The sequence below is a fragment of the Eublepharis macularius genome, chromosome 2 (assembly GCF_028583425.1).
Source record: "Eublepharis macularius isolate TG4126 chromosome 2, MPM_Emac_v1.0, whole genome shotgun sequence".
In the NCBI taxonomy this organism is placed as follows: domain Eukaryota; kingdom Metazoa; phylum Chordata; class Lepidosauria; order Squamata; family Eublepharidae; genus Eublepharis; species Eublepharis macularius.
The window spans coordinates 147296751-147317171 of NC_072791.1; the positions used below are offsets into that span (position 1 = coordinate 147296751).

The 20421-nt window shown below is 45.6% G+C and overlaps 1 protein-coding gene across 1 annotated transcript in view; it reads right to left on the reverse strand.

The window, feature by feature from the left end:
• Positions 1–12343: 12343 nt before the first annotated feature.
• LOC129323486 (membrane-spanning 4-domains subfamily A member 8-like) overlaps positions 12344–20421 on the reverse strand; it is a 44979-nt gene continuing 36901 nt past the window's right edge. The window contains exons 7-10 of the mRNA XM_054970025.1: positions 19982–20038; positions 18306–18422; positions 16162–16275; positions 12344–13933 (exon numbers count right to left, since the gene is read on the reverse strand). Of these exons, the coding sequence (XP_054826000.1) occupies positions 13817–13933; positions 16162–16275; positions 18306–18422; positions 19982–20038 (405 nt within the window). The 3' untranslated portion in view covers positions 12344–13816. The remainder of the gene's footprint in view (positions 13934–16161; positions 16276–18305; positions 18423–19981; positions 20039–20421) is intronic.

A 20421-nucleotide genomic window follows, 5' to 3' on the forward strand; every position in this document is an offset into this window, starting at 1 on the left:
AGTGTAGTCTATGAGACTGAACAGTGAAGCAAGCATTTCTTCACCACCACAACTTCACATGGAAGTAACCTTGAGAAAACCACCATATCTCAGTTCCCCCCTCTATAATATGGGGGTAATGATACTTACCTTCTTTATAGCAGTGCTGTAAAGATAAAGTGCAGCCTTTTGCATATTCCAGCCTGGAGTACATGTTATATACAAACATGGATAGCAGTAACCAAATGGCCATTTTAGAACAGGAGCAGCCACTTCCCATAGGGGTGACTAGGAGTGAATATGCAGGGGAAAGCAGGTTTACAAGGATTTGCATGAGTTTTAGAAAGTGTCAGAATGCTGAACATTATCACTGATTGTTCTTTTATAAATTGTGGTCATGGCCAATATCACTACCAAAATCTGCATCAGCACATATTAGACATCACAAGTGGCTATATGTCAGATTCCCAGATCAACCAATGCATTCTTCGATATTCCATTGATGTCAGATCTTGCCAGGTACTTCCCCAAACACTTCACTGCATCACTCCGGTGTATGAGTTAAAGATGTTTTATTAAGGAGAGATACCAGTATCAAGATGCTGTAACAATTGAATTGACTGGAATGCCTAAAGGTGGGAAAGTTAGATCAGTTATAGGTCACTCAGAGGCCCTGAAGTAAAATACATATGATGCATGATACATGGCAGATAGGCTGAAAGCCTATCTGACATTCTGCTTCCCCACAGATTCTTTGTAGAAATGTAGAACTTGTCCTCCACTTTCAGTTCCCAGGGGGAGGAGCGCTTTCGATCAGCTTGCTTTTTGTAATTCTCTTTGGCTTTGTTCAACGTTTGCTTAATCACCGGTTAGTTTAGTCCACCATTCAGTTAAGCCCCCACCCCCACCCCCGGACATTGTTATTGTAACAATATTCTGTGAAAACCAAAAAATCGATCCAATTACTTTGCTGATAATTAATGTAACATCTCAAAAATAGCTCCAACTCTTGATTAATCCTTTCAGTTTGTCCATCGGTCTCGGGATGATAGACCGAACTTAATCCCTGTTTTATCCCCGCCACTTGCCTCAGTTCTCTCCAGAACTGTGATTCTCGGTTGGATATTAACTTATCAGGGAAAGAATGTAAATGCACCACATGTTCTATAAACAAAGCAGCCAGCTTTTTGGCCATAGGTAACTTGGGACATGGTATGAAATGGGCTTGTTTTGAGAATAAATCCACCACCGCTAAAATCACGGTTTTCCCCTTAGAGGGGGGGAGGTCCATAGTGAAATCCATGGGGACTGTGGCCTACTGCTGAGCTGAAGTTCAAGGGGCCGCAGCAAGCCAGGAGGCTTCCTTCTCCTTTTTTTCCATTAAGCATAATTGGCAAGCGGAAACATATTGCAACATATTACGCCTTATTTTAGGCTACCAAAATTGTCTCTGCACTAGGTGCAATGTTTTCAGGTATTCAAAATGTTCAGCCAATTTGGCATTATGACAAATTTTTAAGACCTCCCCTCTCAGGCTGGCAGGAATGTATAATTTCCCTTGTTGGTAACAGCTTTTATGTTTGCCTTCCTCTAGTTCATCCCTGGGCATCTCCTCCTTCTCCTTTTTTACTTCAGCATTTTTTTTTAATTTCGTGAGGTTAGGCTGCGCCACTTTTTTTTTATTTCATGAAGATAGGCTGCCCCTCCCAGCTGAGCAGGCAAGAACATAGTGTCCACTACCGCCTCTTTTTAACTGTCATGTTGGGGGAGGCGCGAGAGGGTGTCTGCCAAGAAGTTTGATTTGCCAAGCAGGTGTTTGAGTACAAAATTGAATCGGGAGAAAAACTCTGCCCACGGCAACTGCTTAATGGCAATTTGTGAAGGGCACGTAACACTTCCAAATTTTTGTGATCGGTCCACACTTTAAATGACATTTTAGCCCCCTCAAGACAATGTCTTCAGGTGCATAATGCTAATTTGACAGCAGCCGCCTCTTTATCCCAGACCACCCAGTAGGGTTCTGCCTCAGAAAACTTCTTAGACAAATAAGCACAGGGGTGCAACTTCCCCTCATCATCTTCCTGTAAGATTACCGCCCCCCCCCATCGCAACATCACTGGCATCCATTTGTACCACAAATTTACGATTTTCATCGGGGTGGCACAGGACCGGCTCAGATGTGAACAACTGTTTTAAGTTCTCAAAAGCTTCCTGGCACTCTTCAGTCCAGGCTAATTTAGTGCTAGGCTTTGTCCCTTGGGGTCCCTTCCCCTTTGTCTTCAGTAAGTCTGTTAATGGTAGTGAAATCTGCACAAAGTTCTTTATGAAGGGTCAGTAAAAATTAGGAACAATTGCAATTGCTGTCAGGTTCCGGGAGCTTCCACCATGGCTCGGACCTTGGCAGGGTCCATTCCCAACCCCTGGCCAGATACTTGATATCCCAGAAATTCCAGCTCTTTCTTATGAAAGTCGCATTTGGACAGTTTAACAGGTAGCTGGTGGGCGTGCAAGGTTTTTAATACCTCCCGCACCAATTTCACGTGAGAATTATAGACTTGTGAATATAACAACATGTCATCTAAGTAATCCACCACCCCTTTGTAAATGTGTTTGTGGAGAACTTCATTGATCAAATTTATGAAAACCACTGGAGCCCCTTGTAATCTGAAAGGCATCACTAAGTATTCATACTGTCCCAAAGGGGTGTTGAACGCCGTTTTCCACTCATCTTTTTCTCTTATCCGTACTCTAAAGCATCCCGCAAATCTAACTTAGAAAAAATCTTTTTTTGAGCCATTATTTTCAACAAGTCTCTGATGAGGGGTAGGGGGTAGGCATTAGACATCAATACCACATTGATTTCCCTATAGTCACTGCACAGTCTTTTTTTTTATATAAATTTTTTTATTTTTCATAACTACAAAACACTACACAGCACTACACAAGACTATCACAAGGAAAGGGGAGAGGGAAGGGACAAAGGGGGGTGGAAAAAGAAAAAAAGAAAAAGGGGGGGAATTAACTACAAACACTAAACACTACACTTCAATGTTTCCCTTCATACTGTCATAATACAAAAATAGCTCCATAGGATAATGATGGAGTGGTTAATCATACAGAGAATAAACATTTCAAATTCTGATTAAACTTTCCTCCCCCTTCTAGGTCCCGGACGCAGTTCTCTCTGTGCAACCGCTGTTGCGGTGCTCTCCTCCTCCTCCCCCCCCCCCGGCTCCTCCTTTTCTTCGTTCTCGGTGCAGCAGAGTTCTGGGTTTTTATTCTCAAAATCCTTTAGTTGATCTTCTGATAATATCTTATAGGCCTGATCTTTATATCTGAACCATATTCCTTCCGGGAATAACCATTTGTACTTTATTCCATGGTCCCTCAGAAGAGCTGCAAACTTTTTATATTTAAAACGCCGTTTCCGGACTAGAAATGGAACGTCCTTCAAAATCTTGACTTTCAAACCCATAAAGTCCAAATCCGCATTGTATGAGTTATATAGGATGGTGTCCCGAATCTTTTTAGATGAAAAGTCAATAATGATCTCACGAGGCAACTGTCGCTTTGTTGCATATTTTGAAGAAGCCCGACGGACCTCCAAAATGGCGCTTTTAACCTCTTCTTTAGTCGTCCTCGCGGGTATCGCCAATAGTTCCGAGACCACCTCCCACAGATCCTCTTTTTCCTCCTCTTTCACGTTTTGGAGACGCAAAATTGTCTGCGTTCGTTCCATCTGTAGCCCGATCAGCTGGTTCTCAACCAGCTTCAGCTCCTTTTTTGTAGCCTTCACAAGTGACGCACTTTCCAGAGCAGACTTCTCTGCCCCCCTCCCCGCTGCTGCCTTAATGGTTTTCACTTCGCTTTCAATTAAGCCCACCCTTTGATCAGTTTCGTTCAGCTTGTCAACAAAGGGTTTTATGGCTTCCACCACCGCCCTGCGCACCAACTCTTCGAGCGACTCCCCCTTCAAGGTAGCCGAGATTGACTTACCGAGAGCGGGACTTTGCTTCTTTGCTGCCATTTTGGGGGGGGGGCGCCAACAAAATTCTGGAACTCAACGAAGGGGAAGAACGAGTCTTCTTCAGATCAACCTCTCCTTCACAAACGCTTGTAGAACAGAAGGGATTCGCTTGTTTACGGGCTTCCGCCTGTTTCTTTTATTTGCCGTTTCTCGTTGCCCGGCGGCACTCGAGGCGCCGCGCACGTCTGCCGGCCTCCATAGGGACAAACGGGCAATTCCCCCCCCGCATTGATTTCGGGGAGTTCTTCCCGCCGCGTCCCGGACCCTGGCTCCCTCCCTGGGAGTCCTGGGGGCTAATCCTTGCGGATCAGCCGCCCGGTCAGGGTGCCCGGTCGTTTCCTCCCGGACCAGCCGAGAGGAGCATCCGGCATGGCTGAGAAAATGAAACCGAATGAGTCACTGCACAGTCTTAATTTCTCATCTTTTTTCTTGTGGAATAGTACTGGAGCAGTGTGAGGAGAGCTCGAGGGTATGATAAAGTCTTTTTCAAATTCTTATCAATGAACTTCACAGCTCTGCTCGCTCCCCCAGGCTCATGGAGTAGAGCTTCCTCTTTGGCAACTTCTGGCTGGTGATTAACTCGATAGCACAGTCCGTTGACCAGTGAGGAGGGAGTTCATCTGCTTCCTTTTTATCAAACACTTGAGTCTCTGTACTCAGGGGGAATCTGCTCCATCTCTTCTCTTGTCAGCAAGACGGTCTTTGGGGTTGCAGGAGCTGTTTTTCCCCATCTTGTATCCCGCACATGGTTGTGAGACTCTTCCCCTGGGAAGCAGAGCTCTCCTGCTTGCCAACATACATAGGGGTCATCAGGGCTCATTTCGAGAGGGAATGTGCCAGAATACCATTCTCTGGCCATTCTCCAAAGAGGTAACTTGTCTGGTAGCTCTGCCCACCTGTTTTAGGGCCATTCTGGGCCCGTTTCAGCCTGGATTGGGGCCCGTATCGGCCGGGATCAGGGCCAAAACTGCCAGGATTGGATCGGTGCCTAGTGGGGGAAGCCTCTTTTGCCTGGCACTGACCTGATCCCAGCCATTTTGGCCCCTGTTGGGGTCAAAACGGGCCCAAACTGGACATTTTGGGCCATTTTGGGCCCGTTTCTGCCGAGTTCAGGGCCGAAACGGCCTGGATTGGGTTGGTGCTGGGTGGGGGATGCCTTCCCTGCCTGGCACTGACCCAATCTGGGCTTTGGGCCCAATCCAGGCCAAAATATGCCTAAAATGGCCAGTTTGAGCCATTTTGGGCTCATTTCATCCTGGATTGCATGGTTTTGTCCCGAATTGAGGCCAAAATGGCCCTGATTGGGCCACTGCCAGATGGGGGAACACTTCCCCATCTGGAAGCAGCCGAATCCCGGCTATTTTGGGCCCAGTCCTGGCCATTTTGGGCCCCTTTCAGCCATTTTGGGCCCAAAATGGCCAGGATCAGGCCCCAAACAGCCAGGATTTGTTCCCAAACGGCTAGGATTGGGCCTGTGATGGGTGGTGGATCACTCTCCCGCTCAGCAGCAGCCTGATCCTGACCATTTTGGGCCCCTTTTCGGCCATTTTCAGGCCCTTTTGCCCTTTTGGGCCCAACTTCCGCCCTGAATGGCCAGGATTGGGTCCAAAACAGCCAGGATAGGTGATGTCAGGGGGGGGATATGCAAATCAGTTATGCTAATGACACACTTCCGGTGATGTCAAGGGGTGTGGCATATTCTAATGAGTTATGTTAATGATTTATGCTAATGAGTTCCTGCAGCTCTTTTTCTACGAAATGACCCCTGGGGGTCATGATCCCACAGCCAGCATATTTTTAACACCAAAGGAAATTTAGTAACAGCACTGACTACAAATGCCTGGGCTTCCCAGTGGATCCCCATCCCCACGGGAATAAGCTCAGTCTCAAACTCGGAAGGATTTCCATTTATTTTTTATCCATCTATTTGCTCAAATATAATGGGCTGGGATAGTTTTATTACATCTCGCCCCAGACCCATCACCAATGCCGGGGCTATTAAGTCTCTGGTAATTTGGGCTCTCACTTGGATGTGGGTCTCTCTCCGGGAGTTCACTAAAGTAACAGGCAAACAGAACAGGGCCCCCTTCGGTCTCACCTCTTGTGGTACCGGATCCTCTGTGACCTATTGGCGGGGCCCCTTCATAGGGGATCTTTTCTCCTTCATTCTTGGAGCAATTCCTGCTAGACGGTTCCGATGCCTCCTCCACCTCCAGGCCAGTCGCAGCTTTGTCCCTCTTGCACATCATTTTCCGGGCTGGCTCCGGCGGTTCTGTTGGACCTCTCTTGGTCTTCCGTTCCCGTTTGGGAGCTCCTCCCCTCTGGCCTGGGCACTTGGCCATGAAATGACCCACTCCCCCACATTGCAGACAGAGGCCCTGTTTAAACCTGAGGGCCCTCTCCCCTGTTGGGAGGAGGCTTCGGAAGTGTTTTCTCTCTCGAGCTCCCGTGTCTGAGGGGAGGTTATGCTGACCTGCTTGATGCTGCATCCACAGCAGCTTGACAACTTGATCTCAGTTCTTGATCTCACAAGCGAGTTGGATCCACCCCAGCAGAGTTCTCGGATCATTTTGCACCATAGTTTTTTCAACCAATTCCGGGTTCAGCCCCACACGGAAGAATTCGATCTTTACTCCCTGGGGGGACATGATTTCTCTCTTTAATTATTTGAAAGGCTGTCATTTGGAGGAGGGCAAGGAGCTGTTCCAGTTGGCAGCAGAGGGTAGGACGCGAAGCAATGGGCTTAAATTTCATGCACAAAGGTACCGGCTAGATATTAGGAAAAACGCTCAGAGAAAAATACTGTCAGAGTAGTTCAAACGGTTAGAAAAATACGGTCAAAGTAGTTCAAAAGTGGAATCAGCTGCCTAGGGAGGTGGTGAGCTCCCCCTCACTGGCAGTTTTCAAGAAAGGCTGGATGAATACTTGTCAGAGATGCTTTAGGCTGATCCTGCACTGGGCAGGGGGTTGGACTAGATGGTCTGTATGGCCCCTTCCAACTCTATGATTCTATGATGATTCTATGATCCAGTCCTGCACCTTGGCTGCATTAGCCCTGAATTCTCTGATGAATTCTCACACTGAACGGTTTTCCTGCCATAGACTCCTCAACTTGAATCTCACCCTCTCCTCCTCAAGAGGATCCTCATTTTTTTTAAAGCTCAGAGAAAAGCCTTCATGCTTCTTAACTCCAGGGCTCGAGCGACATACAGGCAAATGGCTACTCCAGAAATGAAATCCGAAGAGCAATCAAACTCAGGATGAATCAAACAACCAAGGAAAAACAGTCTCCTACAGGAAAAGTGTTTTTGCCATATATCAAAGGAATTACTGATCAGATGGGAAAGCTTATGAAAAAGCATAACCTTCAAGCAGTATTCAGACCCACCCGAAAAATACAACAGATGCTACGATCAGCAAAAGACAGTAGAGACCCCCTCACCTCTGCAGGAGTATACCGTATACCCTGCAGCTGTGGACAAGTTTACATCGGGACCACAAAGCGTAGCATCCAGACAAGAATAAAAGAACATGAAAGACACTGCAGACTTGGACAACCTGAAAAATCAGCAGTGGCTGAACATAGCCTAACTCAAACAGGGCACAGTATCTTATTCCAGGACACCAAAATACTGGACAACACTTCCAACTACTTTGTCAGACTGCACAGGGAAGCCATTGAAATTCACAAGCATAAGCAAAACTTCAACAGGAAAGAAGAAACCTTAAGGATGAACAGAGCATGGTTTCCAGTTCTGAAAAACACCAGGCTAACAAAACACTCTATACCCGACAATAGCCCTGCAGAGAAGATTAGCACATCAAGTACCAATCCATATGCAAAAGAACCTCCTCAGGATACAGTGAAGCCTCCCGCCATTAGCATTCCACACCCTGGGAAACTCTTACAGGATGACTCAGCTCAACCCCACCCCTCCTGAGTAGATACAAATGGCCTACATCTTTTCCACACTGTGACACTGAGAGATCTCTGTCTTTTGGTGCTACACCTCTGAAGATGCCAGCCACAGCTGCTGGCAAAACGTCAGGAACTACAATGCCAAGACCACGGCAATATAGCCCGGAAAACCCACAACAGCCATCGACATACAGGGTTACATACTACTTTGCTGCACCCCCCCCCCCCCCCGCAGCCAGGATCCTAAATAGCTTACTTGGCTGGCTTCATCTGGGAAGGTGTGGCCCCACTCCCTGAGAAATTCCACCACTTGCACCAGGAAATATCCTAGCTCCTCAGGATCACTGTCGAACTGAGCATCCAGGTTGTGCCACCCGGGTGGTGGCAGGGCCAGGAACTCTCCTCCCTCTCGTGGTTCCCTCTCCAGCAATGGCCTGGGTGCTTTCAATCCTCGTGGGGCATTTGCGGGTGTGGGTGGTTCTGGCAGCCCTCTGGGTTGGGCGGTTTGGGCTCCCGCCTGCAGCAAGCCTCAAGTGAGTCCCGTCAGGGCAAGTAGGTTGCACCTCATCACCTGTAACTCCTCCCAAAGCACTGTCACAGGGCTCGGCTCCTCTTCCCCCGGCTCCCCTTCTTCTCTGGGAGATTCTCTGTTTAAGAATAGACTCCTTTTGCAAATACTCCTCCATCGACTTCTCTGCCATTTCCTCGTCTCTCTGTCTACTGCCCCGGATGGGGTTGCTCCAGGCGGCATGTCTTCCAACCAGGGTAAGGATCTGGCCTTCCACAGGGGTGAGCTGATAGAGTGCTCCATCGACCCCCCACTTGCTTCTTGCCACTGCCCCATGCGGTGTCCAGCATCACTGCCAACTACGGTGGGGTATTGCTCCCTCATCCTGGGATTGTTCCAAGTCCCATCAGTACCTCAGCACCAAACCCACACAGTTCTGTGGGGTCTTTTGGTAATCCTTCAGGCTTCTCATGAGCTCCTGTATCCACTCCATCTGCCATGGTGCAGATAACGGGGTTCAGGACTCTGGTTCCGAAGGCAAGTTCAGGATTCCAGTCAAAATGTCAGGTCTTGCCAGACACTTCACTGCATCACTACAGTGTATGAGTTAAAGATGTTTTATTAAGGAAAGATACCAGTATCAAGATGCTGTAACAATGGAATCGACTGGAATGCCTAAAGGTGGGAAAGTTAGATCAGTTATAGGTCAGTGTCTCCCCCAGTAGGAAGAAGAGGCAGTTAGGAGTCTTGGCACACATTGCCTGGGAAGAAGGGAGGGGGAGAAAGAGGAGCTCAGCTCAGTCACTGTAGTGGATCCAAGGTCACATTCCCAGGCTTCTGCAGGAACTCGTAACCAAAACACCTTGCCTGGAAGATAAGCAGTTAGCAACAGGTCTACACAATTCTGGTTCTCTCTACACTCACTCAGAGGCACTGAAGTCAAATACATATGATGCATGATACATGGCAGATAGGCTGAAAGCCTATCTGACAATTGACAGATATCTGGAGGAACAAATATGAGGAGCAAATCACAGGCTGTGTTCCAGATAAAGAATTCTTAGTCAATCCAGTGACTATAATTGAATAATTGATTGATCAAGCAATTCATTCTGCATACATCTCAATGGGCATACAAATATGCTGAAGGAAAAAGCATTCTTTATTTGTTTATGGGTGATGGATAAGCATGTCTCAACAAGAGGTGTGAACTGGCCACCAGAAATTCCCCAGTAGGGGAAGCTAGGGCAGAGGAAGCTAGGGTTGCCAGGTCTCCTTACCCTCCAGGCAGGAGTGGGGAGCCAGCCCACTCCCCGGGAATCCTCCTCACACTTGTGCGATGATGTCATTGTGTAGGCATGGAAGTAACATGATTGCATAGGCACGAGGGTGCATGCACTTCACAGGGGGTTGATTTGGGCTCCAAACAGGCCTGTGTTTGCCCATTTGGGGACCAAATTGGCCTGCTGCAAAGCATGCGAGCACTCTCGGGGTGGTGCAATGATGTTACTCCTGGGAAGTGTCATCATCGCGCCACCCCGGGAGCATGCCTGGGAGGCCTGTTCCCATGCCTTCCCCTCCCGGCCAGATAAGGGGGGGGGCGAAGGGTGGAAGTCGGGTATCCCCAGCTCCCACAGAAGACCTGGGATTCCTAGAACAGCATTATGAACAGAAAAAAACCATGAACAGCCTAATCTGCTGTTCTTGAACAAGCTGTTCATGAGTCCTGTTTTTGCCACTGTGAAGAGAAAATGACAGCCAATGGGGAGACCCATGGATCATGCCTTTCCCGAGGTGCAATCTTTCTGAAACTTGGGGGGTCTTCAGAGGACAGTGAGGACTATGTCCCCTGCAAATTTAGTGGGTATTGGACATTGGGAAGGTCAGTTTGTGGGGTGTTTAAAGGGCCCTGCCCCTTGCACGTGGCAGGAAAGGGCCCTTTAAACTATCAGCTAGTAGGCAACAGGGAGGAATCCCCCCTGCCACCTGCCAGTTGATAGTTTAAAGGGATCTTTAAAGGGCCAGGTAGGTGGGTTGGAGGGGAAGGGGGACTAAGTGGGGGGGTTTGGGGTTCTGGCCCCCACAAAAAACGAACAACGAACATGTCGGGGAACAGTTCATGTGCATCCATGTTCGTTGTTCGTGGATGGCACCGAACGACGAACAGGGTGTTTGGGTTTTTTCCCCATTCATGCCCATGTTTACTTGTGAAATACTGGTTACTGCTAAGCTGATCAGTTTGGGGACTTATCTGGTTTGAGATCGGAAGATGTTTCTCAGTTTGTCTGTGGGACGTGCTAAACGAAATTTCTTGTTAGTTAACATGCAGAGATGTAAAGTTCTTCTGATACCATTACAAAAATCATTGGAAGAAGAGGTTTTGCTCTGAAATGGGAAGATTACTATATTCCTGTTATAATACATATACTACATATTATGTAAAATCATTGTATTTTAACATGTACGTTTGGTATTACATGCTGCATACATTCTAGTTTAGATACATTTTTTTTGGAATGGTGTGTTCCAGTATCTGTGTTTTAGGTTTTATATAAGGCTGAGCTGAAAAATCAGAATTACATTTTTGATTGTTTGTTTTGGAAGAGTTGGCCAGAGAGAGAGAGTGATCGCTTCCACACGTCCTCAATGGGATGGCCTGCCAACTGGCAAGTTATCTCACTCATTACACACATCATCATTTTCCATGCACGAGCGGGTCATGATGATCCCAGTTTATAAGCATTTTTTGTAAGACCTATTCTGGTCTGTATTTTTGATGCTGCTTTTTCCATGCAATTATGTACCATATCAATGCATGTGGAGGCTTTTTTGCGCTTTTGAAGTGCCCTCCCACAAATCTCCAACTTCTCCTCTCATCATTCCCCTCCCACACATGCATCCGGCTCACATGTGCGATCGTATAATCTCCCCTTTTTTTTTTACTTTTTAAAACAGTCCTTGTGCTATTACGATATCTATGTATACAAAGGGAATCATACTGCAGTACTTGCTACACTGGATCACTCAGCAATCAGACTATGTCTAGGAATAACGTTGAGAAAGGAATGCCATTTCTAATCTTATTTTAAACTAGCAATAAGGCCCATTGTTTGGGAAAATACAATGGGCCCTAGCAGCGCTTCCCCCCCCCCCAGCATCAGTCAAGGGGGAGATCGGGGAAGAGAGCGGGGGCTCCCTCATCCTCTTACCCCTTGGCTGCCACTTGGCTTGTGTGTGGCCCTCCCAAGGCCCTGCAGAGGTGGTGGGGTGGCCCACCCCTGCTTCTGGGGACCTTGGGAGGGCCTCGCTGCTGCACTGAGCCTTCCCACAGCTGCGTTGGGCCCTTCCGGGCCTCTGGAGGCGCCAAGGAGGCAGAAGGAAGGCAAATTGTTCCCCCCCTTCCTTCTTATCCCTGTGTACTGCGCCTCTGCAGGGATAAGGAGTGAATGGTGGGGAACATGGTTTGCCTTTTATATAGTAGGATATGGAATCACACGATCATGCTACTCTACTGTTCACATATTTATTAAACACTTTTGCATTTAAAACTTTGAGTGGGAAATCAACGGAAGAAAACAGAGTACTACACATGCCCAATTTCTACAGAAGCGAAAAGACAGGAAAATGGTATAATGCAATCCTGCATGCACTAAAAAAAAAAGTTGGGCAGGAATGTGTCAACGTCATTTGTGATGAGGCGCAGATAAAGAACGCATTTCCTGTTTTGAGACCTTTTTTCCATGACAAACACCCACAAAACACGCATGAGGACAATGCATATGAAAGGTGAGTTCTCGAAGCAAATCAGACACAGCTTTAGGACAGGGAAAACCCAAAATATTGGAATGTGTGGAAGCGGCCAGAGTAAACAACCACTTGGTCACATTTTAAATATTATTTATTTGTTTATTTAGAACATTTTAATGTTGCCTCTTCAAGAACCTGCACAAGACAGCTTACAAAATCAAGGTGGTAAAAACAAAACATTTAAAGATTAAATAAAATCCAGCATTAAAAAGCCTCAGCCTAGCATAAAAACTTAGATCATAAAAACAGACCACAGACATCTTAAAACAACAGTTTCCATGCTAAAATAGTGTTAAAAATTAATCCCTTGATTAAAAGCCCAAGTGAATAGAAATGCTTCGGCCTGGCACCTAAAAAAAAGCAATATAGATACCCAGCAAGCCTCAGGGGAAGGGCATCCATAAGCGAGGTGCCACTATTGAAAAGCCTGTCTCTGGTTGCCTGTCTCTGAAGGTGGGGGCACAGAAAACAGAGACTGTTGTGAAACTGATCTGCATGGGCAACTAGACAACATGGGAGGGGTGGTCCTTCATGTACCCTGGTCCCAAGCCATTTAGGGCTTTAAAGATAAGAACCAACACTTTGAACTGGGCCAGGAAACAAATGGGTAGCCAGTGCATATCTTTAAGCACTGGTGTGACCCCTGCCCCTGACAATAGCCTGGCTGCTGCATTTTGGATAAGCTGTTTCTGGAACATTTTCAAAAGAAGCCCCAAGTAAGGCTCATTACAGTAATCTAACCTAAATCTAATCAGAGCATGGAGACTGTGGCCAAATCATGCTTTTTGAAGAATAGCTGTAGCTGGTATTTTAACCAAAGCTGATAAAAGAGACTATGGCAGTTTCTCCACATCTTTATAGGGATTGCCCGCTCATGGAATGCTGGCGGCTTTCCCCCAGGAATCCAGATGTCTCCATTTGCAAAATGGTTGCAGGCTGTTTGATTTCCGTTCTTTCAGCGCCTTTTCTGGGACTTTGGGAAAGTGCAGTCACAGAAAAGGCGCCAAAAAATGGAAACCAAATAGCTGCTTCAGTTTTATTTTCTAGTTGGTGTTTTTTTTGCAAAGTATTTATTTCATGTTTCCAGGGCTGTGAGGTACCATAGGAAATAGAGTACCCACAGTTCCCAGTATCTATGGGTATTACCATAGACATGTGTGATAGTGTCCAGAAATTATAGAAATCATGGGAAATGATGTTTTCACTGTTCCCTTAACACCTTGCATACCTCCTGTAAATGTTTATTGTAATTACTAGAGTCTTAAAGTGGCCCTACTACCTATGGAGTGCTCACTGCCACTGCTCCTTGTATTTTGGAAAATTAGTGGGAAGAAGGGCCCCAGTATTCTATCCTTTTTAGGTCAGTCCATATTCCACCAAATTTGGTTTGGAATGCCCTTCCTCCATTTGAAACTATTTCCATCATTTCTTAAATAATGGATTACCCTACAAAAAGGTTGTAGCCCTGTCACATTGTCCTGAACAATGGCTATTTTTCCAAAAACTAAAGGATATATTCTGTGCTAACCTGATAACTCCCATAACACCTCCCTTGGTTTCTTGACCAAGCCTTTAATTAAGGACAGAAATTTGCATTGTCATGAGCTGGATGAGAAAGATTAGCTTCAGCAGGGACGTCTTCACCAGAAATCACACCATCTCTGATGATGGTGTAGGGAACAACAACTATGGTCTGAAACAAAGAAGAATTATTCACTGTCAAAAATATTCTCACTGGTATCACCTTTGTCATTATAAACACTGGCCTTACACCTGTAGATATTTTTCCTTCTGAAGCTGGAAATACACAAAAGATTCTTATAATCACAACTATTATGCTTAAACTGTATGCCATTTGGGAGGCAGGAATCCAGATTTATCTGTGACTGCTCAAGTTCTTTAAACAGCTGGTGATTGGCAGTGCAGTCCTAAACAGAACAACACCCTTCCAAGTGCATTGAAGCCAATGGGTTTAGAAGGGTAGCGCTCTGTTTAGGACTGCACCTTCAATGATCAATATATTTGTTTTATCTCTTATTCTACATCCTCTTTGCCCAGATAATGGCTTGGATACTGCATCTTATTTCCTTTTGCGCCCCTCTTTATCCACTGGAATGATTGTCTTCCCCTATGGAACATGTTAATCTAGTGCCAAGCATTCATTTTGCCTTATTGAAAGACATTGATCTTGCATCTGCAGAAATGCCTAGTGCTGGAGGAAGACATGCACTCTGAAGCAAAGGACCTCCCCAACAATGAGAAAGGATGCACTGCAAGCAGAAGCAAGTAAAAAAAGCCACAGTTACTAGCTTATTAATCTGGAACCCTCGTAGCACACTCAACATTTTCAGGTTTTGCTTAGACCATTTGTATGGAGATGGTGGTTGAGTGTAGATAAACTAAGTGGGAAGAAAGCCCTATTCTGCTGCTGCAGACATTTTATAGCAGAAGGAGGGAACACACTGCAAACCACTCAGGGATATAGCAAGAACTACAGTAGAACTTTGACCTGAAGCCCAGTGTTCATGCTGTGAACTGCTACAGTGTTGCCCTAGCAAGAGGAGCTTAATTAATGCAATGCTGATCAAGCCTGATTTCTTATACAAGGTATTGTTGCCAGCCTCCAGGAGGAGCCTGGAGGTCTTCCAGAATTCCAACTGATCTCCAGACTGCGGAGAGCAGTTCCCCCGGAGAAAATGACTGCTATGGAGGGTAGACTGCCTGGCATTGGACCCCACTGAGGTCCCTCTCACCCCCAACCCATGCCCTCCACAGGCTCTATCCCCAAATCTCCATACAGTGCCTGTATGAGGCTTTTCTTATGCCTGGCAATAAATGCCAATAAACCAATAGTCAAGGATAGGATGAATGCATTACACCCAGAAATCTAATATATCTGTGAGAGGGAATTCATCCTTTCTCCAACTAAACAGCAAGCAATGTCCCTACAGTCAACATTCAGGCAGCTGTTGTTGTGCCCCCAAAGTACATTTTGGCAGTTTTTGTCTTTTGGCCAGTTTATTGTGTTAGAGTTTTGTATGCTCTCTGTGTTTTAAAACCACATTTTTTGTGACTGCCCTCAGCTATATGTTATGTCCATATTTCATGGCTCATATACAGACTGTTGATTGTCTATCTAAATAGCCTATACATAGAAGGTGCCTGAACTATTTTAATGGCTTTTTAAATTACTGATTTTATAATTTTTTATGACTAATTCATTTTATTGTATACATGCTGTGTGCCACCCTGAGCCCATTTGTGGGGAGAGTGGGGTATAAATAAAATAAATAAATAAAATCTTTGTCTGTGTTCTTAAATTACATGTTTCAACTCTGAGTATTCAGGAGATTGCACCCAGATTCTTCTTGCTCAGTTTTATGCTTTTAATAGCAATTTCAGGATCAGAATGTGCAAACTGGGAGCCACAATCTGCTGGCAATCTGAAACAGGGACACTCATGATCATTCTTACGCCTGCAGGGTGAAGATTACATGCACCTCTCAAAAAAGAAGACTTCCTAGGCTGGGTCATGTTCCAGACCCAGCATCTTTCTCAAGCAGAGGACAGTGGCCCTTTTCACACTACTTGCCTGCTCCCGGAACGTTGCAAAATTCGCGCAAAAAACGTGGAAGATAGTGTCTTCTCGCGAGAGTTTTGCGCGATGTCGCACAAAACTCTCGCAAGAAGACGCTATCTTCTGTGTTTTTTGCGCGATGTTTCGCAACGTTCCGGGAGCAGGCAAGTAGTTTGAAAAGGGCCATTATCCAAAGAGTTAGAAGAAACTACAAGAGCTCCACAGCTGCCTCCAGATGTTTTTTAAACTCATGTTTAATTCTGTAAGTCAGACATCTCCCCTGTGCACTCCTTTCTTTGGGCTTTGCAGAATGATTGTTTAGACTCTGGGTATCAAACACTTACCATGTCATTTTTGCAGCAGGTTGCCTGGCATCCAAAATGAGCCGTTGAAACTGTGATGCAAAACTCCAACAAACTGAATATGAGAAGCAGAAAACCAAGACCAAAACCTACGGACTGCAGAACATACAAGCATGTAGGTCACCTGCTATGCACCTCTGGCATATTAAGTCAGTTGCAAGATCAAAAAGAGTGGCCCAGTAGCACCTGGTGCTACTGATCTGAAAACAGGAGTGGAAAAGATGCGGGCTGTAGTGTCAATCTAAATCATTTGACCAAAGAGTCTGCACGACATGCAAATGGCTCTGAACATAAAATTTAAGACCTAGAATAGTGAGTTAAAACAAAGGGAGGGCAGGGACCTTCCTAGCATGTTTGCAGAGCAGTCCTAACTAGAGATGGGCACGAACAGAAAAAAAACCCCAAACATGATGTTCGTTGGTTGTTGTGGGTTTTCCGGGCTGTATTGCCGTGGTCTTGGCATTGTAGTTCCTGACGTTTCGCCAGCAGCTGTGGCTGGCATCTTCAGAGGTGTAGCACCAAAAGACAGAGATCTTTTGGTGCTATTCTTAAGGTTTCTTCTTTCTTCTTCATAACCTTCAAGCAGTATTCAGACCCACCCGAAAAATACAACAGATGCTACGATCAGCAAAAGACTGCAGAGACCCCCTCACCTCTGCAGGAGTATACTGTATACCCTGCAGCTGTGGACAAGTTTACATCGGGACCGCAAAGCGTAGCATCCAGACAAGAATAAAAGAACATGAAAGACACTGCAGACTTGGACAACCTGAAAAATCAGCAGTGGCTGAACATAGCCTAACTCAAACAGGGCACAGTATCTTATTCCAGGACACCAAAATACTGGACAACACTTCCAACTACTTTGTCAGACTGCACAGGGAAGCCATTGAAATTCACAAGCATAAGCAAAACTTCAACAGGAAAGAAGAAACCTTAAGAATGAACAGAGCATGGTTTCCAGTTCTGAAAAACACCAGGCTAACAAAACACTCTATACTCGACAATAGCCCTGCAGAGAAGATTAGCACATCAAGCACCAATCCATATGCAAAAGAGCCTCCTCAGGATACAGTGAAGCCTCCCGCCATTAGCATTCCACACCCTGGGAAACTCTTACAGGATGACTCAGCTCAACCCCACCCCTCCTGAGTAGATACAAATGACCTGCCAACATCTTTTCCACACTGTGACACTGAGAGATCTCTGTCTTTTGGTGCTACACCTCTGAAGATGCCAGCCACAGCTGCTGGCGAAACGTCAGGAACTACAATGCCAAGACCACGGCAATACAGCCCGGAAAACCCACAACAACCATCGTTGTCCGGCCGTGAAAGCCTTCGACAATACATGATGTTCGTTGTTCGTTGCCATCCATGAACAGGGACTCACAAACAACCACGAACACAGGCCTGTTCATGAACATGTTCGTGGTTGGCTGTTCGTGGGGGCCAGCAGGCTCTCCTCCAGCCATCATCCAAGTCAAGATCCCTTCTGCACCACTCCCAGAAACCTGACCTGAGCAGGCACCAGGAAAGGTACCAATAATAAATAATAGCTTGGCCCCAGAGCCTGGCAGCAGCCCTGGAACCTGAAGGGGTAGATCCCTATCTCACCACACACAAAGAAAATTCAAGCTCCAATGAACTCTCCCTGTCTCTCTAACAGCAGCTGTCTCTCCCTTCACTGTCTGCAAACTAAGCCAGAGCTGGGAGCCCCCCTCCCCCCTGCTCTTTGCTCCCTTGTAATAAATTTGGAGCTTCACACTTGAAAGGTAGACCTATCAAGCTAAATTGGGGTTTCTGAATGTGTGATTGAAACTGCAGATTCATTCAGGTACTAGTCCCGTTTCATTTGTAAACTGATTGCATGTTGGCTCTTTCTTACAGACAGAAGCATGCATGAACAGCCAGGACGTATGTGTGTTCTCAGTACCATATGAACAGAACTACTATCTCAGTGACAAAGTACCTTGTAAAATTCATGGTTGCTATTGGGAACTAGTGCAGTGAAGCAACATATACAAAGCCCATGCTGTGTGTGGATTTCTCTCCTATCAATATCTGTGTGTCCCTCCTTTGGATTCTATACCTAAAATCAAATATCTTAGTAAAATGTTCACTTACCTCTGTCAAATAATAATCTAAATCTAATAAATTTGTAATTAGCTCTGTTGTATATAGGATTGCACCAATTAATGCCATGATAGCACTTGTGATATTCATTCCCACAGAGCATTGCACCTGAAAATCAGACACAAAGAATCAGATTACCTTCAAGGACAGGGAGAGACAGAGCACAGATTTCCTTAAATAGCTGAAAATAAGAGTCACACCAAATCAATATCTAGCTAAGCCAGTGTGCAATAGGAAGCCCAAGTTTCAAGCTGCACTGGTGTTTTCCTCAAGGAAAATTTAAATCCCAAACTAGAATCACATATAAATGGATTTTTTGCTGCATGGGTACTATTGGGAAGCAGAATTTGTTTCTTATTTCCCTACAGTTTTGTGGTGCTTCTATTCTCCTCCTGAGTGTCTCCATGTTTCCTGAGACTTTTTTGAAACCTGCTTCAATGTGATTTTCTGGGAAAGATCACAACAAAACCATGGTGGCACCCAGGGTTTTTTTCCAGCCAGAACGCAGTGGAATGGCATTCCAGAACCTTTAGAAAATGGTCATGTGGCCAGTGATCATTAAACTTGAAAATGCCCCCCTTGCTCCAACTGACTGGCACCAGTCAGCTGGAGCAAGGGGGAGTTTAGACCGCCCTTCGTGCCACTTGCGAGTCAGCTGGAACAAGGGGGGAGTTTAAATTGCCAGCGCGGAGGGCAATTTAAACTCCCCCCTTGCGGGAGCGCCCCCAAAGGTGGTTGCACCCTACGCAATGATGTCACTTCCCAGAAGTTATGTCATTGCACAGTCCCAGGTACACAGTGAGTTCTACCACCTCTTTTCCCAGAAAAAAAGCCCTGGTGGCACCTATGTGTATTGGAAAGTCCAGATCTTCTCATTCCCACATACATCAGTGTCATTTTCCCTTCCCTAGTTTCCCACACTATTCATCCCCTCACCACCATGGGACTTAAAAAAAACCCAGCAATTGAATATTGTTATAACAAAATATCATTTTGTCTGCCTATTGAGTGCTCAGAATTCCCAGCTTTCATTTTTAAAAAGTCGCTAAGCTTTTCTGCAGAGATAGGCATTTCCGCTTATATCTCTGAAATGAAAATGGCTAGAGACTTACTTTAAAAAAATGAAATCTGAAAATTCATAGCACTCAATAGACAGATTGTTGTAACAATATTAAAATGCAAATAAAAAAAAAAGATCTGAAAAAGCTCTCTGTTGGCAGGAAGAGGGAATGACTACTGGTAAAGACGGAACTAGGGAAAATACAGGGAAATCTGCCATGTGGTAGCCCTGTGGGGTGTATTGGCAGTCACAGTCACACAGTACTGTCCTTGTGTAAAAAGCACCTAAATCTGTAGCTGCCAAGGTCCTGTAAACTACAAGACAATGTGCAGCTTCATATTCTTTTCGCAATGGGCCAAACAACAACATTTGATTTATATACCTGCTGCTTACAGATTGGGGAAAGGCAGGGGAAGGCCTGTCATGCCAGAGTCCCACTTAAAAATAGGACTCCCACACATTTGATTTTTAAACACAGTTGGGTCTCTTTTTTATTAAAATGTGTGTCTCGTTTTGATGCTACTTTCATAGTATGCTTCTCACTGCAATGGGCTCCTTCCCCTATCATTAAGATTACGTCAGAAGTCCCTAGTTCTGCAGATCTCACCAAGCAGGTGTTCCGAACATTCTCAGCTGATACTGAAAGGGATCCAGAAGCAATGAACTGTCCAAATATGAAAAAAGAGAAACACATTAGACTTCTGCAGTGCAATATATTTACAGAAATAATTTCTCAAATAAACTGAGTGCTATGGAAATGATGTCAGTTACAGTTTTTGCTTTTAAGGCTGAGAGTTACTTGAAAAGAATGAGCACCATTGGGCTTTTGGACCTGGGAACCTACCTGTACACAAATAGCAGCTGAGGGGGGAGGGTTAAGTCTTTCTTAGAGCCAAGCTACAAGTGACTTCCTTCATGTGGAGAACACTTGATTGTTCTTGCAAGTTTACCTGGGAAGTGAAGTTCGAGTGTCCTTCCCCTCTCTGTTAGAATCGCTGGCTGAAGAGCCAGAGAAAGCCGGCAGCAACAGCAGCTTTTGCAAATCGT